At 56.7% G+C, this 22,111-nt stretch overlaps 2 protein-coding genes across 4 annotated transcripts in view; both read right to left on the reverse strand.

Moving 5' to 3' along the window:
* Positions 1–2,221: 2,221 nt before the first annotated feature.
* DPM2 (dolichyl-phosphate mannosyltransferase subunit 2, regulatory) lies at positions 2,222–5,311 on the reverse strand. Its single transcript, XM_043469667.1, has 4 exons — positions 5,172–5,311; positions 4,795–4,884; positions 3,929–4,031; positions 2,222–2,913 (listed from the first exon to the last, which is right to left on the reverse strand). Exons 1-4 carry the CDS (start codon positions 5,172–5,174, stop codon positions 2,855–2,857), a joined length of 255 nt encoding a protein of 84 aa, XP_043325602.1. The 5' UTR covers positions 5,175–5,311; the 3' UTR covers positions 2,222–2,854.
* A 3,110-nt stretch (positions 5,312–8,421) lies between these two features.
* The window catches only part of FAM102A (family with sequence similarity 102 member A), a 34,979-nt gene continuing 21,289 nt past the window's right edge, over positions 8,422–22,111 (reverse strand). For 2 of the 3 annotated variants that reach the window (XM_043469669.1, XM_043469671.1), the window contains exons 2-11: positions 20,498–20,618; positions 20,276–20,305; positions 17,749–17,865; positions 16,092–16,138; positions 15,777–15,931; positions 13,628–13,732; positions 13,342–13,540; positions 12,772–12,893; positions 12,568–12,637; positions 8,422–11,222 (exon numbers count right to left, since the gene is read on the reverse strand). In XM_043469669.1, coding sequence (XP_043325604.1) covers positions 11,177–11,222; positions 12,568–12,637; positions 12,772–12,893; positions 13,342–13,540; positions 13,628–13,732; positions 15,777–15,931; positions 16,092–16,138; positions 17,749–17,865; positions 20,276–20,305; positions 20,498–20,618 — 1,012 coding nt within the window. In that variant the 3' untranslated portion in view covers positions 8,422–11,176. The remainder of the gene's footprint in view (positions 11,223–12,567; positions 12,638–12,771; positions 12,894–13,341; positions 13,541–13,627; positions 13,733–15,776; positions 15,932–16,091; positions 16,139–17,748; positions 17,866–20,275; positions 20,306–20,497; positions 20,619–22,111) is intronic. The other variant, XM_043469670.1, reaches the window with a different exon arrangement.

Here is a 22,111-nt window from a genome sequence, read left to right on the forward strand (position 1 = left end):
CCCACTCCGTTCCGAGTGTGGGAGACTCAGATCTCGGGGATTTCGGGAGGCCGGTAACCTAAATCCAGTCCCGCCCACCCACTCTGGCATGAAAATCCCACAGACCACATTTCGGGTAAGGAAACTGAGGTCCAGTGAGAAAAGTGACTACCTCCAGGAACTCAGGGGCAAGTAGTCATTCAACATTTATTTTGAACACTCAGTATGGGCCAGGAGCAGTGTAGGCCAGGGTGTGTGTTGTGGGGGCGGGGGGGGGGCGCTGGGGAGGGCAGATTTTAGGGTAAGTGAGAGGAACACAGCTGCCAGCGTGAGCTTTTAAAAGCATAAATCGGATGATGTCACTGTCGGGCTCGAAGCCTCCAGTGGCTTCCCAAGGCACTGAAACAAAGCCCAAACCTCCCAGGACGGCCCCAGACCCACTCTTCAGATTCCTCTCAACTCACTCTCCCTGCACCCAATACACGGCCACAGGGGCTCTGGGCCCTCTTTCAAACCTCCAGGCTTTTGGAGGTGCTGTTCCTTCTGGGTGAAGTACCCACCCCCCTCACCACCACCACACACACACCCGATTTGCTTTATTCCTTATCACCTTGCCCTACTCTGGCCTCAGTCATGATCACATCCCTTTTATTTTCTTCATCGTGCTTAACACTGTCAGAGTGTCTTGTTCATTTATTTATTACATCCCCCTCGCCCCTACCCAGAGTGCAAGGAGGGCAGGCTCCTTTCCTGGCAGTAACCTGGCACAAACTGGTGTTTTGAGAAACTGGTATATGCTGAACCAGTGCAAGTAGATGTACACAGAGGGGGCCATTGTGGGAGAGTGGGGAGAGAAGTGAGGACACCTTTGGTGATTTAGGGCAGAGGATGGTAGCTTTGCATCAGAAAGGTGACTGGGGCGGGGGAAGAAATGGCAAGAATTGATAGGATTTGGGTCTGGTGGATGTGGGGTGGAAGAGCAAAGCCAAGGTCAGTGATATCTGATGGGGATCTCAGGTGGGCAGCTGGCACACATGCAACACCTTTGGGCTCAGGAGAAAGCTGGGCTGGAAGCAAGCCTGGGTGAGGATAAGGTCGCCCCTAAGACTGTGGGGTGAAGAGGCCTGTGACTGAATCCTGAGAAACCTACACTCTCATTGCAGGAGAGAGGAGCATGAATATGAGAGAGAGAAGTAGGAGAATGGGTCATCCGGCATCTGAGAATGCACCCAGGGGTGGGGTGGGGGGGGATGTCACTGGCCAAATGTGGCAGGAGGTCAAGGAACATGCCTCTGATGTAAAGACTGGACATCACTGGTGGTCTGAGTGCAGCCCTCCGGGAAGGCTGCCAAGCACAGCAGGAGGAGAGGAAACAGGGGGCAGGGGTGGATACCCTTTGGGGAAGTTTAGTTGTGAAGAGGAGACGGGGAGAGACCTGGAGGGAGTTAACGGGTTGATGAAGGGTCCCTTATATGGAGCCTATAACACGTTCATTTAACACTGGAGGACCACGTTGCGAGGCAGAGGCTGTTCCCCTGAGAGGGATCATCAGAAAGCAGGCCCTTGCCACAGTGGTAGGAAAGGACAGGACCGAGTCCAGGAGGGCAGCTCCACCTGGACTGGAGGATGGGGAGGGGAACAGGTAAGCACAGGGCAGGTGTGCCTGCAGCTGGGCTCTTTCCTGATGAGGGGGGCGGGACACCTCTGCTAACTGGAGGAAGAATGGGCACCCAAGGAAGTGAGGGGTAGAGGCTCACACTGTGAACGGGAGAGCTGGCTGCCCAGAGAGGCACGGTGGGATTGCCAGGGGCTCGAGCTGAGGCCTGGACCAGTCAACCGGAACACAATGGAAACAGCCCTCCTCTGGCTCACAGCGGCCCTCTGCTCAGAGTCACACTAAGTTGGGCTGCTGGGTGCAAGACAGATGATGGGCTTGGGCTTTTAGGGGTCTGAGGGTCCTTAATATACCAGTGCCCACTGGCTGGGTTGGCACAGGGGAGGCGAGGTAGAGGCTGATGTGATGTCTGGCAGATGGCCATGCCTCCAGACTCCCTCGCTGTGAGCTGCACCAGGCCAGATCCACATCAGTCCTGGCCCCTGCTCTGTCCTCTGCCCAGCACGGGGATAATCCAGGAGGTACCCAAGGCACCCTCGTTGCACAAACCAGTGTCTCCTGACCTGAGACCAATGCACAGGCCAGCTCCCAGCCCCTGGGCTCCTTGGGTCAGGGATGGCACTGAGACAAAGAAAACAGTGTTTATTGTTCAGTTCTCCCATCAGGCCAGCACTGAGGCTGCGGGGCTGGGCCTCCAGGAGAAGCAGTCAATCTGGGGAGCCCCCTGTGGCCAACCTAATGTACCCCGGGGCCCCTTAGAGGTCAAGGCCTCCCTCTAGGCTCTCCAGGTCCAGAAATCTTTGTGGGGTCTGGGGCTATGTCAGACCTGGGAAGGCTGCCTTTGTGGAGGAGCAGGACATGTGGGGAGAGGTCACGTGATGCCCCAGAACCTGCCAAGTCCAACACCATCATATGACAAGAAGGAAACTGAGGCAAGTGTAGAACCCAGTGGGAAAAATGATAGTGGTCTGAAGGGGAGGTGTGTGTGTATGTGGAGGGGGACCAGCATCTTCCAGGCCCTGAGTCAGAAGAGGGGTGAGATGGAGACTTCCAGGTACTTCTCCCTGGCTTCTGGAAGGAGGAGCAAGGGCACTGGTCAGCCAGGGGTGAGTCCTGACGGCTTCCATCCCACAGGGGTGTCTGCAGGGCAATCAGGCTTGAGGGGGCCTCAGTGCCTGGATGGGTCCTGTGGGCACCCCCGTTGGGTCTGCCTGGAGAAGCAGCAGAGAAGGGGCCAGCAGCCTCATTCCTGCTGGGCCTTCACTGAGCCTTTTTGGTATCCTTCTGGTTCTTCAGCATCACGTAGGTGATGAATATACCTGGAATACACAGACCAGAAAAGGCAGGTAAGATCCTGGCTCAGGACTGCTGGGAGGCCAGGAAGTGAAGTGAAAGTGAAAAGTTGCTCAGTTGTATCCGACTCTTTGTGACCCCATGGGCTACACAGTCCATGGAATTCTTCCGGCCAGAATACTGGAGTGGGTACCCATTCCCTCCTCCAGGGGATTTTCCCAACCCAGGGATCGAACCCAGGTCTCCCACATTGCAGGCAGATTCTTTACCAGCTGGGCCACAAGGGAAGCCCGGGGAGGCCAGAGCAGGACCCAAGCATGGCAGTGAGCCACACAAGAGGCCAAGAAGCTACCTAACTGCCCTCCAGGCCATGCCCTGGAGGCCATTTCCCTAATCATTCATCAAGCCACACTTCTGCGTGCACTCATTCAACAAACATCAGCTGAGTGACTACCACACACAATTTGCTGAGTTTAGTGTTTCTGATTCTACAGGGAATAAGATCCACCCAACTATCTATCTACTCACCCGACCACCTGTCCATCTACCAAACCACTCACCCACTCAGCATCCATCATCCACCTACCCCATCATCCAGAGAGCTAATTATTGATTCATCCAAACCACTTTCTTGAGCACCAACTCAGTGCCACAGCTTGTGCTTGGGGTGAGGACATAGTAATGATAAAACCACAGTCCCTGCCCCTATAAGGCCCACACGCTAGACCCTGGGAGATAGAGGGATGCAGGAATCATGAATCAGGGTGACAAGGGGGTGAGAGGTGAGAGGTGTGAGCAGAGCAGTGGTGGTGGAGGGAGCAAGAAAGAGGGAGACATCCCATTAGATTTCAGTGAGCCTGAGGCATTGGGAAGACTGACTTACAGCCCTGAAGGATGAACAGGGAAACCCCAGGACATGAGTTGGGGGGTAAGGAGCCTCAAGCAGATGTACAGTGAGTGATGAAGTGTAGCAGCATGTTCCGTATTGGGAGGGGGTCATGGGGTCCCCGAGACACCCTGTCCAGGGTTGGGGGAACTTACCCACAAACAGGAGCAGCAGGAGGCCGGCAGCCAGTGGGATAGCAATGGCATAGGCTCGGGGCAGGAAATACTTGTGGATGACATGCTGACTGTCGATGAATGGCTGGCATCAAAGGCAGAGCTCTAGTGAGTGTTCCTTGCTCTGCTCAGCTCCCCAAGTCCAAATAGCCCACCTCCTCCATCTCAGGGGTTGACCCCATCAAAGCACTGCATTTGCTTTTCTCTAAGATGATAGCACTCTGGGTGCCTTGGTTTGTTCCCTTCCTTCAGTTATCTAATGGTTGTGTACTGGGCACTTGACTGGTGCTTGCCCAAAGTTGGGGCTAGAGACCTGGTAGGACTTGCCCTCACAACTTGGCAAGGACAAAGGGGACATGAGGAATCCACGAGTGATTCCCAACCAGGACTCCAAGGTTTTCTTTACCAACATTTTTCTCCAAAGGATACCGACTTCTGCAAGATTTTGCCCTTCAAACAAACACTGCACTTTTAAAGCAGTAACCAAAAAAGATTTCCCACAGGGAAAAAAAATGCTAAACACTCTGACAAAATCCACTGGGATTGTCATGCCCAAGTGCCCGCAGGATAACCAGAAGGACTAGAACTCCCATCAAAAGCAAAGCAAATCAAGGACAGGACCTCGCAGTGGAGTGGTTAAGGATTCCACCCGGAGCCCTCCCCTAGAGCTTCTGCTTCCTCGCCTATAAAATAGGGGCACCTGTTACCATCTTCCTCACAGTGCTGTCCTGGAGCTTTCATGAGATATGCAGTGACAGCACCTAGCACAGTGCCCGCTAAAATGATGTGAGGAGTCGGCTTCAAGATCCAGGGATGGGAGGTGAGAGAGGGCGGGGAGGCACACATACCAAAAGAATTACCCAGGCGGTGTAATAAGTGAAGATGATCAGGCTAAGGGCGACGAGGCCGAGTCCCACCACCTGGTCTGTTCCCGTGGCCTGCAGAAAAGGGAAGATTCAACTGAGGAAGAGATCCTCCGTTTAGGAAGGAGTGGGGGTCGTTGCGGCCCGATCACGTCCATTTACTCAGCTGACACATGTGACGTGACTGACTAGGTATCTTTTCTAGGTCGGAAGAGAAAGTACCGGGCCAAAGTCTATCACTCGTACGATGGGACGGCGGGAGAGCGATACCGGCTCCGAGTGCTCAAGCCCCAGCTCCCGAGCAGACCCAAGACCCCCACCTCCCAGACGCCCCCATTGCCAACACTCGGCCTCAAGCTCACCATTTCCCCAGCGCTTCAGGCACCGGAGACGCAAGCCCCATCCGGTTCCGGATCCGGGCCCTTCTGGCCTTGAGCCGCGGGGCACGCCGGGAGTCGTAGTCCTCAGGATGGTCCGGGACCTCGTCGCCGGAGACGGGCGGGCACCGCCTCCTCTTTGCATGTCGGGAAATGTAGTTTCTCGAGGACATTTTGTGACGCGTTCCCGAATCTCTCCGCAGTGAGACCGAGTTGAGGAACCGAGATAGGCTTGGCACTTGTGGGCTCGGTCCTGTCAAACTCGCCCGAGGAAAAAAAAAAAAGCCCATCTCTCAATATCTAAGAGTCCTAAAGCCAGAACAGGATGTGGGTGAATGGTCAGAAGTCCCGTGTTTCAGGTACGGAAAAGGAGGCTCAAGAGAGGGGCAAGAACTTTTCAGGAGATCACAGTCTGAGTCAGTGGTGTATAGCTGACTCCACCACCGGAGGGCGCTACTTCCTGGTCCCCAGGCCCGAACGTGTCTGTTGAGGGTAAGGTAAAGAAAAAGTTCAAGGACCCGCCTAGGGTGGGAGGAGAAAGAGGAGCCGGGGTCCCTTCCTCTGTGCTTCACAGCCCCAAGTGCCTCACCAGGAAGACGCTTGTCACTGCCTTTCTGTTTTTTATTTATTTTTGGCCGCGCTGGGTCTTCGTCGCTGCGAGGGCTCTTCTCTAGTTGCCGTGCAGAGCCTTTTATTGCCGTGGCTTTTTCGTTGCAGAGCACGAGCTGTAGGGCATGCGGGCTTCAGTAGCTGCGGCTCACAGGCTCTATGAGCACAGGCTATACTTGAGACGCAGAGGGCTTAGCTGCTCCGCAGCATGTGGGGGCCTCCTGGATCAAGGATCCAACCTAGTCTCCTGCACTGGCAGGTGGATTCTTTACCAGTGAGCCACCAGGGAAGCCCCATCACTGCGTTTTAATTATCTGATTTACTTGTTGACCTGGCCCACTTGACTGTGAGCTCCCTGAGGAAAGGGTCTGTATCCCCAGTGCCCAGAATGAGGCTTGGCACAACTGGGAGCTTTGAATCAGTCAACCAGCTTTAAGATTTTGATGACTTCTGCAGTGCTATAGAGAATAGCATCTGGCAATGCCAGGCTCTCCCTGTGCTGTGTTCACTTGGAGGGGAGGGGGGCAGGGGCATGCAAAGATCGAGTCTGAACCAGGCGTGGCTTGCTCCTGCTGGCCGCATCTGTCTCTTTGGGTTGTCTGAGCCCATCGCAAAGCTGAGAGGAACATTTTCCCCCCATCATTTTATATATTGATTTTTCACTTAGCATGGAAAAAAACAAGTGAAAGTTGTGCTTAGTCATGTCTGACTCTTTGCAAGCTCATGGACTGGTTCCAGATAGTGAAAGGAGTAGGTCAAGGCTGTATATTGTCACCCTGCTTATTTAACTTATATGCAGAGTACATCATGAGAAACGCTGGGCTGGATGAAGCACAAGCTGGAATCAAGATTGCTGGAAGAAGTATCAATAACCTCAGATACGCAGATGACACCCACCACCCTTATGGCAGAAAACAAAGAACTAAAGAGCCTCTTGGTGAAAGTGAAAGAAGAGAGTGAAAAAGTTGGCTTAAAGCTCAACATTCAGAAAACTAAGATTATGGCATATGGTCCCATCACTTCATGGCAAATAGATGGGGAAACAGTGGAAACAGTGACAGACTTTATTTTTTTGGGCTCCAAAATCACTGCAGATGGTCAATGCAGCCATGAAATTAAAAGACGCTTACTCCTTGGAAGGAAATTATGACCAACCTAGATAGCATATTAAAAAGCAGAGACATTTTGCCAACAAAGTTCTGTCTAGTCAAAGCTATGGTTTTTCCATTAATCATGTATAGATGTGAGAGTTGGACTATAAAGAAAGCTGAGCACCGAAGAATTGATGTTTTTGAACTGTGGTGTTGGAGAAGACTCTTGAGAGTCCCTTGGACTGCAAGGAGATCCAACCAGTCCATCCTAAAGGAATTCAGTCCTGAATATTCAGTGGAAGGACTGATGCTGAAACTCCAATACATTGGCCACCTGATGTGAAGAGCTGACTCATTTGAGAAGACCCTGATGCTGGGAATGATTGAAGGCAGGAGGAGAGGGGATGACAGAAGATGAGACGGTTGGATGGCATCACCAACTCAAAGGACATGAGTTTGAGTAAACTCCGGGAGTTGTTGATGGACAGGGAGGCCTGGCGTGCTGCAGTCCACGGGGTCGCAGAGTCGGACACAGCTGAGCAACTGAACTAAACTGAACTGGACTGTAGCTCACCAGGCTCCTCTGTCAATGGAATTCTCCAGGCAAGAATACTGGAATGGCTAGCCATTCGCTTCTCCAGAGGATCTTCCTGACCCAGGGACTGAACAGATTCTTACTGTCTGAGCCACCACTGAGCATTACTGTTTCAAAGGAGCAAACTTTTTTTGAACCTTACAGCCTATTCCTTCCCTCTCTGTCTCAGAATTGGGGCTCAGCCAGGAGCCAACTCATCCCTCCCCAGGTGTGCACAGAACCGAGGAAGGGGCTGAGAATCAGTCTCCAGGGTTTTCTGGGGCATAAGCAGGCATCAGCGCTGAGAATGGGTGAAGATAATGCAGTGCTTGGGCTGGGACAAGGCCTGGTAGTCTGGTCCCTTCCAGCTTGTCCAGAGCCCTGAGGATTCCTGCCATTTCTGAGCTCATGAAAGGCCCAGGGTGACTTGCCTTTCCCAGAGCTTGGTGGCCATGCCAGCTCTTCAGGAACTTGAGTCAAGGGCAGGGAGTGAGGTGGTCCAAGCCTGGAGACAATGCTGGCCTGTGGCTTTAGGGAGGCTGGGAAAACTCTTAGCGTCCCTCGGGTGGGTCAAGAGCCCTCCTGTATACCCACCTCCTAATTTGATCCACAGCCCCATTTGCAGCTGCGAAAGCTGAGGCACAAGCAGTCATTGGTCCTCAGGCGTGCTTGTTAGAGGCCACCTGACCCTGGGGAGGTTTGAACTTGGGCTCTGAGGTCAGAGCTGCCACCTTGTAAGTGTGAGGTTGGCAAGAAACTGCCCTTCCTGGGCCTAAGTTTCCTCCCAACGAATGTGTAGTAGTAACAGTGATAATAATTGTAATGATTGCAGCCAGGACAACCAAGAACCCCGGCCACCGACGTCTCTCCCACCCCCAGAGTGTCATCTCCTACGTCTGGCTCCCTTCTGATGCCATCTGTGACCCGGGATTCAACTCAGTAAAACAAGCAAGAACCAACATGCCATAACAAAATCTGCAACATTTAATCCCCGCCCCCCCCCAAACCAAGACACTGACACTAGGCTGATTTCCCCTTACAAGGTTATTTTCTACAACAGAAGCTGGGACAAACACAGCCCACTGAATCAGGGGGTGGTGATGGTAACATTCTGTTAGAAAGGAGGGGTGTTTAAAAAAAAAACAAAAAGCCTCCCCTCCCCCCATCTCCCTGCTCATCTCCCGAAAGAGAGGAGACCATGGGCATTCTCCATCTTGGCGGATCATGCCATGTGGTCGGTTTGTGGGGTGACCAGAAAAAAAAAAAAAAAAAACAAGAAACAACCTAAAAATATTGTAGACCTTTCTTTTCTTTAAATCTCCTAGTAAAAACGTTAAACTGTCTTTCAAGAAGATTCCAAACTGGCATTGCATAGACCAATTCCTTTCCAAAAATATCTCTAATATATTCTATCTCTTTCTAAATATAGGATTTTTAGTCCAGAGCTGTGGGCACCTAATGGGAATTCACTGAGCTTGAGGGGACCAGAGGGTCGAAGAAAGGGCTCCCATGTGGGGATGAGGCTGGGGCTCCGGGGCTCCAGGCCTCCGGCTCCAGCCAGCATCGATTTGGTTGTGGCCGAATTCTGTCAGTCCAGTTACCCTGGCCCAGGGCCTGGCATGGGAGGGTGTGGCAGGCTCTGTCTCCTTCTGGGGTGACTGTCAAATTCAGACCTCGCCTAGGGTGGGGCTAGGGTTCCTGGTATGGGGAATTCTCCCCAACAGCACCAAAACCAGCTATCTTATGCCTGAAGCCCCCAGAATGTTGACTCAAACCCTAAAGACACCCTGAATACATCGCCTCACTGGGCTGAGGTCGTGCAGATACAGAAGGGAAGGATAGCGTTCCCCCATCTTCTGGGGGTCACTTCAACTGCAGACAGTGCGGCCAGCTCCCTTTTAAAGTGCCAGGTGTCTGTGGAGCAGGAAGGGACCTGCAGAGCTGACCAGAGCCTTCCCCAGCCAGAGCAAACGCTCCATCCTGCCTCGGCAGGCACCTTCTCACATTCATTTTCTAAAAGGGTTAGGGCGTTAAAAACAACAGAAATCCTAGAAATGCTCTGGTCCCAATGCCAGGAGGTTCCAAGACCAAGTCCAATTCTTGCCAGTGGGGCAGAAGGCAAGGACCCCTCCCAGCCTGGGAAGGGCATCCCCCACCCCCCACCCCAGATCCCCAGCCCTGCTGGAACCCAGCCAGCGGGTAGGGGGAGAACAGAAGCACCTCCCCTCGCCTGGGGGAGGAGGAAATACCAAACTGTGAACTCTTAAAAAAAGAAAATGAAAGGGAGGAAGGAAAGAAAAAGAAAAGAAAAAACAAACAATCAGGAAAGAAAAGGAAAAAGGTATGGGGCTACGCAAACACCAGCCTGCTGGGTTTATACAAAATGAGTGAAATTTAGAGTGTCGGGGGAGTCTGTCCAGGGACTGGCGGGCACCCAGAACCCACCTTCAAGCAAGTAACAAGGACAAGGCCAGGGGAAAGTGCTGAGAGCAGAGGGTATAGCGAGGGGTAGGGGCGGGGGCAGGGCCAGACTGCTCCCCGCTGGGAAAACCCCCTTAATGGAGCCCCCCCCACCCCGCCCTCTCCTTTGCCCAGAGAGGGCATGTTTTCAGAGGTTGGCTGAGGCTTTTCTGGCCAGGAAGCCAGCTCCGGGCCAGTCCAGCTACAGCCCATCTGCCTCTCCGCATCGGCCCCGGCCTGGGCCAGCTGAGCCTGAGGGGAGAGAAAGGGTGCTTGGCTTGGCAAACCCAGCCCAGCCGGGCTGCTGACCTCCAGGGCCTTGGGAGGCACCTTTCCTGGCTTCATTAACAGAAGCTAGCTGCCCAGGACCCAGCCCTGGGCAGAGGGGAACCGCTGCTCAGGCTCAGACCTTTCTCAGCAGGGGGCTCAGGCCTGAGCTGGAGACAACCGGAGAGGGCAGGGAGGGGCAGGGGCAGTGCCACGTTCCAGCCGGGCTGCGAGGGCTGGGCTGCTGACCGCACGGCAGGCAGTGCCCAGGGATCCTGGGGAAGGGCTCAGTGGATGGGCAGGCGAGGGCCAGGGCGCTGTGCTGGAGACAAGCGTGTGCAAAGTGCAGGCTGCCGGGCAGCAGGAGAACATTCGCTGCAGGGGAGGTGGGGTCTCAATCCGGAGCACAGGTGAGGTTTGAGGTCTTGGTTTCCCGGAGGAGGCCGCCAGCAGGTCCCCCGGGACGCAGGGGAGGGACGGCTGAAGCACTAAGCAGTCAGAGGGCCACGGTGGCAGGATTCCGGGGGGTGGACTGCCCCTCCAAGGACAAGGGGGCAATGGAGTGAGGCCCTGCCAGGGCTGAGCCAGCGCTCCTGGAGTGAACAGGGACACAGGACAGAGGGCCCGCGGCCACCAGCCTCCCTGCATGTGCAGGAACTGCTGAATGTCCTCACCGAGGGCCCAGGTGGGTCTCAGAGGGGCGGTGCCCGCCATGGGTCTCTGCCCACCTGCTTCATGGGCCCATGTGTCCTGCCCTCTAGTGGTTCAGAGGAGAATATTCACAGTGGTGCCCGGGGCCCTGGCGGGCCATGAGCATCCCAGCATAGATGGGAGGTCAATGGAATGATGCTTTGGGGCTGGAGTGCATGGAGGAGGCACAGATGAGAGGCAGCATGGATGGTGATCCGAAGGCGAAGGTCCCCTGTGGAATGATGCGGGTCTGGACGCCCGTGAAGGCAGGGCCCTTCTCCAGCCGGGGCACCTGCTCCTCAATGGCTTTCAATCACGACTGGCTCATAGACCCCAGAGGAGACCCTGTGGGGAGAAAGAGGTCAGCTTGTCCTCCCTGATGGTCCTCTGGGCCAGCCCTGGGAGGTACTTCACAAGCACTGTTAACTGGCCCCATTTTGCAGAGAGAGAAACTGAGTCTCAGAGAAGTTGAGTCACCTGCCCAGGGTAACACAGATGTTAAGTACCTGAGCCTGTGGAATCACAGAGCTTGCACAGACCATGTCCAAGCCCCCCTGGGTTCCAGCAGCTCACATGCTGGGGTGTGCTGTGCCCATCCTCACAGCAATTCAGGCAGAGAGGATCTGCAGCAAGCCCACTTGACAGATAAAGAAACTGATGTTTAGAGGGATTATGGGGCTTGCTGAAAGTGCAGTAGAAGGTTGGGAAGCTTGATCAGCTTTTCCCACCGAGGCCAGGCCCACTGGCAGGGTTGTGGTCATTTGGGGTGCAGTATGCAGCTCAATCTCAGTTTCCTCATCCTCAGAGGGGGCTGGAGAGGGATGTCACAAAGCCCCAAGAAGTGCCCTCTTTCCTTTCTGCCCACCCCACTAGGGGCAGCCTAGGCCACGCAAAGATGGCAGTTGCAACTTTGAGCCTCGGCCAGCAGGCGTCAGCCAAACAACACCAGAAGGCAGGTCTGAGGACCCAGTGTAGCCCAGCCAAGCCTCCTACTGCTCTGGCCCTAGATGTTAAATGGGCACTTTCCCATCTGGCCCACAAGAACCAGGAGTAAAGGCTTCAGCACAGCCCTGCAGGTGGTAAGTTCCTCCACTCATTCATTCAATGAGCCAGGCACACAGACCAGCATACTGTAAATGAATGATGTCGAGGATACTCTATATACTGGCAGAGTTCAAGCCACAAGTTTGGCCCTCACATCTGCTTGCCTCTGAACATCATGAAGCAGAAATCTATGTTGCTCACTGCCATACTCCCAGCACCTAGCTCAGAACTGTGGATCGGAGCTGGTGCGCAGAAACTATTTGTTTAACAGATACATGAGTCGTCATCATCATTTTTTAGGAGCTCCCAGGCCCAAGAGGAAGGAAAAGAAAAGTGGGATCTTAAATAAAGATACATGAAACCCCTGCTGTGTGGCAAGCCCTGTGCCAGGCATTTTCCAAGGTTCCTCAGAATCCTCCCAAACCAACCCTGGGGCATTTGTCCCAGGTTTCTGGGTGAGATGGTGTGATCCACATCATTTGACAGATGGAGAAACCGAGGCTCAGACAGATATGACTGGCCCGAAGTCACACGAACAAGAGGTGGCATTCAAAGCTAGGTCAGTGGGATGCAGAAGCCATACGCTCTCACCACAGGGACCCAGAGCCACCCTTGTCACCCACCCAGAACCTTCCCCCCGACCTACCTGTTGGCCAGCTGGATACCACTCAGGGTGGTGGTGCCATCGCGGCTCACGAACAGCCGGAGGTTGCTGTCTGTGGGAACACCGGGGAAGATGGAAGCTGAATGGGGCAGCGAAGCCAGGGAGCCCCCAGGCACTGTCCCCCTGTCACTGCTGGCTGCCCACCCCGGCACCAACCCCTGCACCCCACCTGCACTGGCAGCTCACCCTCAGTATTGCTCCCTTCCGTGAAGTCCTGGCTCTGCATGATCTTCTCTACGATGTCATCAGCGTCAATGCGCGTGTCATCCACCCAGGTCGGGTGGCTCTCCACCGAGTCCTTCTTCCTCCTGGGGTGGGGCGGGAGTCAGGAAAGTCACACGACCATAGGACCCAGTCCCCCTCCACCGCACTCAGGACCCTCCGAGTGCACTTGGAAGCCGGTCCAGACATGTTCATTGAACCGTCACATCAACTCTACCGTGCGGATGCTGCTGTGACCTGGTTTTAGAGAGGAGGCCGCAGAGGCCCTGGGAGGTTAAGTGCTAGCCTCTGAGAGGCCGCAGAGCGCGGAAGCAGGCGGGCCCCAGGGTATGCTAGACCACCCGCACCATCCGCCCACTGAGCATGCGCGCCAGGCCTGGTGCGGCCAGCACGGAGCCTCAGCTGGTTCCACGGCCACACACCCAAGGCCGCCCAGCCAGCGGGGCCCAGCTGCCCCGGTGTTACAGGGGGAGGAGAGGTTCCGGGAGCCACCAGAGGGCGCTGCTCTCCAGCAGCACTTGCGGTGAGGCTTACCGGAACGAGCGCTCCGACAGATGCGGGGGCCGGGGCGGCCGCGGCGGCTTCTCGGGGGGCCGGTGCTCGCGCTCGCTGCCTTCGGGCCCCTCCACGGCCATGCTGAGGCCGCCCGAGGCGCTGCTGCTGGTGGACGTGTTCCGGCGGTGCGTCAGATCCGAGAGGCTCGAGGAGCGCGAGTGCTCTGTGCTGTAGCCTGCTGGGCGGTGGTGGGGTGCAGGTCATGACGCGGGGGGTCGGGGAGGCTGGGAGGCCAAGGGCATGGGGAGGGCGGGCGGGCACTCACCCGAGATCTTGGACTGCTGGCTGGCGTAACTGGAGTTGCGGGAGTGGCCGGAATGGAACACCTCCTCGGGGCTGGACAGGTTGTGGTCTGGCTCCTCCGGAACCCCTGGAGGCCGGGAGGGGCAGGGGTGACCAGTATGCTCGCTTCTCACTAGTCCTCTCACTGAATGTGGCGGGGTGGGGGGGCGGGGCACACTATGTATTTCCACTTAAGAGATGGAAAAACCGAGGTTCGGGGGGGCAGCAACCTGTCCTGAGCTACAGGTCAGCACTCTAACCCAGGATCATTCCTTCATTCCACAAATATTGGGGGGGGGTGCTCTACTGGGTGCTGGGGGACAGGAGACAGGGTGTCACAGGCACCCAGTAGTGGGAAGGAAGAATGTAGGACAAAAATGACCCATAATTAACCATAACTGGCCAATGGCCCACAGCAGGGAGCATATGAGGGGAGGGCGGGTCTGAAATCCAGTCTGAAATCAGGGAAGGCTTCTCTGAGGAGGTGGCCTTAATGAAAGACCTTCAGGATGTCTGGCAGGGAGCAGGCTAGGTAAGGCATCAGAGAAAAGGCCTTCCAGACCCAGGGAACAGCATAAGCAAAGGCCCTGAGGCTTCAATGAGCTGGGGTCTGTGTAGCTGGAGTGGAGTAAATAAGGGTGTGGAACACACTTTGAGGCACTGGCAGCAAGAGATACAGGGAACCAAGCAGGGTCTGCCCAGGGCTCAGAGAGCACCCACCCACCCACCGGTCCTTCTGGTCTACCCAGGAAGCAAAGACTCTTCCATCCTCTTCAGACATGAGCACACCCAGGTCATAGCCTGGACCGTAGGCCTGTCTGTGTCCCCACCCAAAGCCACAAGGCTTTTCAAGTCCCGGCAGGTTCTCTGCCTCTGAGGGGCTGCAGGGAGAGAGAGGCTTGTGGGGCTCAAATTCCCACCCAACGTGGGAGAAGCATCTCTTTCCTTACACAAAAAGCACCACATGTGCTGGGGTGCCCTGGTCCCCAGATTGCTCCTCTGGGGACCCCACCCTGAAGCTGGAGAGAGCAGTGTAACTGGGAAGCCCCCATTCCTGCATGCAGCCCCCAGGCTGAGGCAGGGAGAAGCCCAGCTTTCTGCTCTGGGCCCCACTTGGCTGGTGTGCAGGAAAAATGGGAGGGCAGGAAAGCTGGCCCTCGGGGTCAGAGGGTCCCTCTCAGCTCCCAGCCCTGGGGGCAGACTCAACCCAGCAAACAGGATCTGAGGCCTCGTGCCCTCACTGTTCTTGTGGCACAGGTTAGGGCCACCATGTGCCACCCTGCTTACTGATCAGCTTGGGGGTTGTCCACCTCCCAGCTCTGAGCTCACCCCCAGGGACGGGGTGCAGGTACCAAGGCTCATGCTTTGTTGGGGGAGGGCCTACTCCACCCCTTACAGCACTGGGCTCCTTTCCTGGTAGTACCTCCCCCTCTTAACTGCCACACCCACTCCTCTGGGGAGTCAGGTTCATTTGCATTTTTTGTAACATTAGTAATAATGATAATTCAATGGAAACATGCTGGGAAATAGAACGACCCAGGTGCCAGGAAAGGCACATGCATTTACTCAGTTCCTCCCCAGAGCAACCCAGATGTGGTTACTACTGCTGATCCCACTTTGCAGAGGATGATGCTGAGACCTGAGAGGTAAAACGGCCGGTCAGGGTCACAAAGCAAGGAGCAGAACAAGAGCTCCTAGCATGTCCCTCTGCCAGGAACATGGCACAATACACCCCAGATTCAGCTCAAATGACATCCCTTCAGGGAGCTTTCCCTGGTTGTCCCCAGGCGGATACCTTCTATATCTCTCTTCCAGTTCTCGTCACAGTTCTAGGCGGACAAGCATTTGATATATTTATTGTTCATTGACCCCTGTCTCTCCTGCTCAACAGGGAGAGCCACGAGGCCAGCGACCTGATCCATCTCAGTCCAAGGTGCTGCTGTGATTCTGGGGCCAGGCAGAGCCCGGATCATGGGAGGGGCGCAGATGCCCACCCAACGGACCAAGGGTGGGTGAACACCACCCCACTGGCTTTCTCTGCTCACCAAGTGTCCCCCCTTGGGACCTTGGGACTGAGGGAGGTGAAAGCCTTAGTCCCAGGAGGAGTGCGGAGGGCAGGTGGGGAACGGTACCTGAGCTGAGGATGGTGGGCCGGGCCTTGGGGGGCCGGGACCCCGTCAGGGAGTTGCTGCTGCTGCCACCACGGCTGGTCCCGCCACCCTTACACGTCAGCTGCAGGGAGGAATCCTGGCCTGGAATGGAGATGGACTTGGCAGTGGACGGCGGCCTAGGGAAAACGGAGAGGGGTGTGACTGGGGTGCCCTAGCTTGGGGTCAGGAGAAGACAGGGGACCCCATGAGCCTGGAGGAGGGAAGAGTCCCTGCCCCGCCCCCCACAACGTCCAGGACAGAGCCCCCACCCCTCAGCTGGCCTGCACCAGCACTCACGTCTTGAAGCAGGGGTCTCCCGAGAGCAGGAACATTCCAATAGTGACCTGTGCAAAAGCCGGGGAGATCAGCCACGCCCCATCCAACCCCACCAGCTCCCCCACAGGTGCCTGGCCCCCCCTGATCTGGCTTCAGATGAGCTTGGACTCTGATCCCATCTCTGTCCCTTGCTGGCCCTGGTGACACCATCAAACTTCACTGAAGTTTCCTTGTGCAGAGGACAAAACTGATCCTAACGCCTGCCTCATGGGATGGCAGAGAGGATGCCTGGGGCACCTGGCATGGAGTGAGTGAGGAGTGAAAGTCGGCTACTGTCATTTCAGAATGACGACTAGACTGTGGGACCCTCAAGGGTGGGGCCGCAGACACTCTCCATCCTCACGGCCCCCAGAAAGGGCGAGGCAGGTGGGAGGGCAGCTCTTGATGCCTACCTGGTGGGGAGGGGAGGGGCCCACCCCGCCTGACACGGTGTGAGGGTTCAGAGTCCAAAACAGAGGGCACGGGTGTGTGAAAGTTTGTTGAATAAAGCAAAGCAAGAAGTCATTAGAAACGTTTAACATCCACTTGGGCAAAGAGTTCAGCAATGGTTCAAACAAGGCAAGAACTGGGTCCCCGAATTGGGGCTAGGATGAAGTGACAGGTGATGGGGTGAGAAGGAGAATCCCAGGGATACTTCCCACAAAAACGGTGCCTGCTGGGGTGAGGCTGAGATTTTTAATGGGTTATTTCATTTGGCTGTGATAGCAACCTGCCACGTACGTGGTGGCCCCCCGCTGCAGACACAGGAACTGAAACTCAGACTCAGGGGAAATAAATGACTGTCTAAGGTCCTGCAGACAGGACGTGGGGGAGCTGGCCTTGGACCCGAGGCCCCCTTGATCTGGTCTGAGGATGCACTGAGGCCCTGGCTCTCCCAAGAGCTAGCCTGGACCTTTCCAGGGGCCTCTGGCTTCTTCTGCAAAAGGTCCAGGAGGCCCTAGCACCTCCTGCCCAGCTCTGCCGGACACAGCACGCTCCCGCTGGGTCAGCTCTCGGGGCTGTGGTTAGGACAAGACTGTTTTCTCAGCCAGGTGGAAGGGTGTGGAGTAGAGGAAGAGAGGTGCGCTGGCAGTGGACGCCCCGATATCTCTGTCCTCAGAGGTTCAGGAGGCAGCTGCCTGGGTCTGCCGGGTCCTGGGACAGCAGGTCCGTCCACACCCCGGTGCTGGAGCTCAGGTGGCCTTGCGTCATGTGGGCCAGTGGTTAGGAGCTGGGCTGCAGGGTCAGGTGCCAGCTTTGCTGTGCCTTCGGGTAGATGATCAAACCGCTGTGCCTGAGCCCCTCCTGTGCAAAACTGGGGCCAGGAAGAGACACCACTCCCTGCCAGGCTGTGGTCGGGCACCACGAGATAAGGGGCGCGGGTCTCACCACCAGAGACTGTTGGAGTCCACCCCCTGAGCTCTGATTATGGCGGGTGAAACAGGCCAGTGGCCGAGTCAGGCCTCCTAGGCGGGTTTCCTGACCCCAGGGCCCAGGTCTTTCCAGCGTCTCTTGCTGTCCGTCTGGGGTGAGAACCTGTGTTCTTCGCAGCTCCCCGGGGGCCTCTGACAGGGAGGTGGCCCGCCCCCGCCCCGGCCCCTGGGCGGGAGGGGCGGACGAGGCCCAGAGCCCCCAGTACCTTGAGGATGGAGTTGTCCTGTCGGGTGTTCTTCGTGTCGTAGCCCTCCAGCAGGCAGCAGCGCACCGTGGAGCCCGACCCTGCAAACTCCGCCAGGTTCAGGTCGGTGAAGCCCAGCTGCGCGGGGACAGAGGAGAGGGCGGGAGGCTGAGGGGAGTGTGGGTGCAGGGCTGGTGGCCCAGAGGTGAGCTGGGCCGGGGGCGGGGGGGCCAGAGCCCCGGGCCCGCCCCGGAACCCCGACGGGCTGTTGCATAACCGGCACCCAAGAACACAGGCCCCGGCTGGCGGCTCCGTGTGGCAAAGCCAGGAGCTCACATCCCCGGGCTGCACAAAGCACCCTTTGTGCCGCATCCCGGCATGCACTGGGGCAGCGCCCGAGATGAAAGGACATTGTTGTCTGCGACACAGACGCACTGTTCCCGGGGGAACAAGGCCGTGCTGTGGGAGCCCCCAGGCCAGCGGGCAGGAGGGGAGGCCAGGCCCGTGGGAACTTGGCGCTGGGGTGGGTGGGTGGATGGGTGGGGGGCACTCTGCTGGGCGGGCGGGAGACCTTGGTGGGGGCAGGAGCCAGGGGCTGGTGGGAACCCCGAGCCATCACGGGATGCAGAAGGGAGCCCGGGGTAGGGAGGGAAGTGAGAAAGTGGAAGAACAGGGTGGATGAGCTGAGAAGGCCTCCTGGGCGGAAGGCATGTCTGCCAGACCTGGAGGTTGGGGTGCGGGGGGTGGGTGCTGGGCTTAGGGACCTGGAGGACAAATCAGGCTAAGCGGGGACTTTCATTGAGCACCTGTTGCATGCAAGTCTCTACTGCAGAGTGTAGGGCGCATGCTTCAGACCCAGAAATTAAGGCTCAGAGCGGGCAAGTGACCTGCTCAGGGTCTCACACACCTTAGCCAGCAAAGCCAGGACTGAAATGAGGCCTGATCAGTGTCAGATCTCACCACCTTTCTGGGCCTCAGCTTCTTCCTCTGATTAAGGGAACCAGAGCCTGTGGTGGGGCTTCCCAGGTGGTCCGGTGGTAAAAACCCAATGCAGGAGACCTTAAGAGACATGGGTTCAATCCCTGGGTGGGGAGGATCCCCTGGAGGAGGGCATGGCAACCCACTCCAGTATTCTTGCCTGGAGAATCCCATGGACAGAGGAGGCTGGTGGGCTACAGTCTGTGGGGCTACAAAGAGTTGGACATGACTAAAACGACTTAGCACGCACACACGAGCCTGTGACAGGAGGGACGGGCCTGGGAGGTCTCACAGGTGACACAGCAGGTTTGTGGGAGGAGGGGGAGGGAGGTGGGTGCTGCCGCTGTTTGCTGGCCGTTTCTTCCCTGGCTGTCCTTCACCCACGTGCATCAACAGGAGGAGAAGTCTCCACTCTAAGAGCACCTTCCGCAGCCTGGTTCTAGCCACCCTGCCCTCTGCTTCTGGGCAGGGTGTCGGTGCCCGGGACAGGGCGCAGGGCACGGCCGTGTCCACTGAACTTCCTGAGCTCTGGTTAGTGAGAAGGGACCCACCCCGCTTATCGCCTGCCTCAGGCTCCCCACGCAGGGTGAGGTGAGACAAAAGCATGTCCCCTCTGGACTGACTGAGCCCACCTCCCTGCTGCTGGGCACCTCCCCAGGCCCCAGAGGGTGGGCAAGAGTCCCCACGAGAAGCAGGGCACAGGGCAGAGCAGGCTGACTCAAAGCCAGAGGTAACCCTTCCAGAGCCATCTTCCCCCACCTTCCCCAGTGGAAAAGGCTTTAAACAGGAAGGTCTGAAATGTCTGTGGGCGAGGGGAAACCTGCCCACCACACAAACGTGCAGCTGCTGGGGTGACTGAGCCCCCTTCACCCAGCCAGACGAGGGGACCCTCCACTGTTAGAAAGCAAAAGGAAACTTGTGATGACACAAAAACATGCCCGTGCTGTATTGGGTAGTTAAAAAAAAACACAAAACAGGTTTCAGAATCTGTAGGACAAGTCCCTCTTGTGAATTTAAAAATCCTATCACTTGCGTGTGCTTAGGTACCATGGGGGCTCCTCGTCTGATCCTCTAAACTACATGCACATGTTTTATTCACTGCTCTGATTGAAATAGTTCATGCATTTTTCTTCTTCTTTTCTAAAGTATTTATTTATTTATTTGGCTTTACTGGGTTAGATGAGGCATGTGGGATCCAGTTCCCTGACTAGGGATCGAACCTGGGCCCCTTGCATTGGGAGTGTGGAGTCTTAGCCACTGGACCATCAGGGAGGTCCCCCGCTTCATACATTTTTGTTTTCTTAAGAGGTCTGGAAGGGTGTGAGGAGGAGGCCGAGGGAGGCGCAAGGTGGGAAGCCCTCTACAATCTGTGCTGTAATAAGCATCTTCTGCCTTTACATTAAATGCAGAGGCTATCAATAAAGATAATCTCCAAAAAATAATACATCTCATAGAGGGCAGGGCATCTTCTGTTTGGGTAAGAGAGGTGGCTGGAGGTTCTTCTTAGAGCTTCTCTCATGCCTGTCCCATCCCGTCCCACCCCGCCGCCCCTTCACCTGGCCTGGCTTACCTTGGAATAAGCCTTCCCGCCTTTCAGCTCCTGCAAGGGAAACAGACACGGCGATCAGGATGGCTAGGGAGTCCCAGCGACCTCATGGGTCTTCCCAATCCTCTCCGCCCCCCTCCCCATCTGACCCCCAGGGGAGGAGGACAGGAAATGAGGGAGCCTGACTCAGTGGATGGGCCGGGAGCCACCAGCCTGGTGGTCCTGGCAGCCCCCCGCCAGCCTCACCTTGCGCACTGACACTCGGAAGACGCAGGGGTCGAGCAGGCCGGTGGCCGGGTTGGCGCTCATCTTACACACGAAGGTGAATCTCTTCCGCCACCGCACGCAGTTCTCCTGCACCTCCTCCCTGCGGGCACAAGGGGAGGGGGGGTCCACGTTCAGGGAGGTGAGGGCCCTGCCCACATGCGGGGATGGGCAGGGGGAGCTCTCACTTCTCACTTTGTATCACAAAGTGACTGCAGCTTCATAACAAGAATCTGCTTGTGGAAGTGTGATAAAAACAACAAAAACAAGATAAAAAGTGAAAAAAAAAAAAAAAAGCCACAAGGCGAGCGAGGGTGAGAGCAGGCCAGTGGGGGGGAGGGCGGGGGGCAGCCGTGTGTTTCCAGCACTGCCTGCCCGCCAGCCCCCACCTTGTTCTGGGGCCTCCGACAGCTCCTTCAGCTGCCATGTCCCCCCTCCCGCTGGACTGCGGCTGGCCATCTCAAGTGAGCTTCACAAAGGTGTTCCCAGGATGGACTGCCAGCCCTTTTCACAGATGAAGAAACTGAGGCTAGATAAACTGCCCAGTATCACCCAGGCAGGAGACAGCTGTGCCCTCAGTCCGGTGCTGCCCGGCTCCAGAGCCCCCTTCTTTACCAGCAGTAACAGCGATGATAAGAGCAATGACGGCAACAATAGCAAACACGCACACCACGCTTCCTATGTGCCAGACACAACCCAAAGCCATCGGAGCCTGCTCCAAGCGCTGGCGATCCACGGTCATGCTAACCCTCCCAGCAACTGTCTGCAGCAGCTACTTTCTGTAGTCCAAGCCCACATGCAAAGAAAATGGGACCTCTGGGGCTAAGACCCCGGCCCGAGGCCCACCACGAGCAGAGCAGAACAGGGACTCGAACCCAAGCAGCCGGACTCTGCGCCATAGGTGTGTCTTCCCCACTGGGTCGGGGGCAGCGGGGGACAAGCTGGCTTTCCAGCTCCTGGAGCTCCTCCTGGACCTGTGGAGCATGACCAAGCCCCACTCCCAGTTCAGCACCCCCCGCCCCCCACCACTGGGGAGGTGCCTTGTGCCCTGGGGGTGAATGGGGGCCGGCAGGAGCGGTTCCCCCAGCCTCTCCAGCTGCGGCGGCTCTGGAGGTGGAAGTCGGGGGTGCAAGTGGTTATGACTTCTCACGTGAAGGAGATGAGGTTTCCCCCACCCCAGCAGGGCAGGATGTGCTCAGGAAGGGAGGGGCCCACGTGAGAGACATTATCTCCAGCCTCATCCCACCGAACAGGAACGGCCGAGCGGACAGCTGAGGAAGTGACCGCTCCGCCCCCTGGAGACCGGAGGGTTAACGGCCAGACTGGGGCCTGAGGGCGGAGGGTCAGCCACAGGTTGAGCATCTCCTGAACACTTACTTCCCCTGGCAACTCTGGAAGGAGACGGACTCTGTCCCTCCCCTTCTATACAGTTGAGGGTACTGAAGCTCCCAGAGACCACCCAAAGTCACACCCCCCAGAGACAGGCAAAGCAGGATCTGAGCTCAGGACTGGCCAATCACAGGGTCAGGGCGCCCAGCCATCGTCTTGGTTCACAGGTCAGCGGCTTGGGAGAGGCTGGCACGTGGAACCCACGAG

The sequence above is a fragment of the Cervus canadensis genome, chromosome 5 (genome assembly GCF_019320065.1).
Source record: "Cervus canadensis isolate Bull #8, Minnesota chromosome 5, ASM1932006v1, whole genome shotgun sequence".
Taxonomy (NCBI): Eukaryota; Metazoa; Chordata; class Mammalia; order Artiodactyla; family Cervidae; genus Cervus; species Cervus canadensis.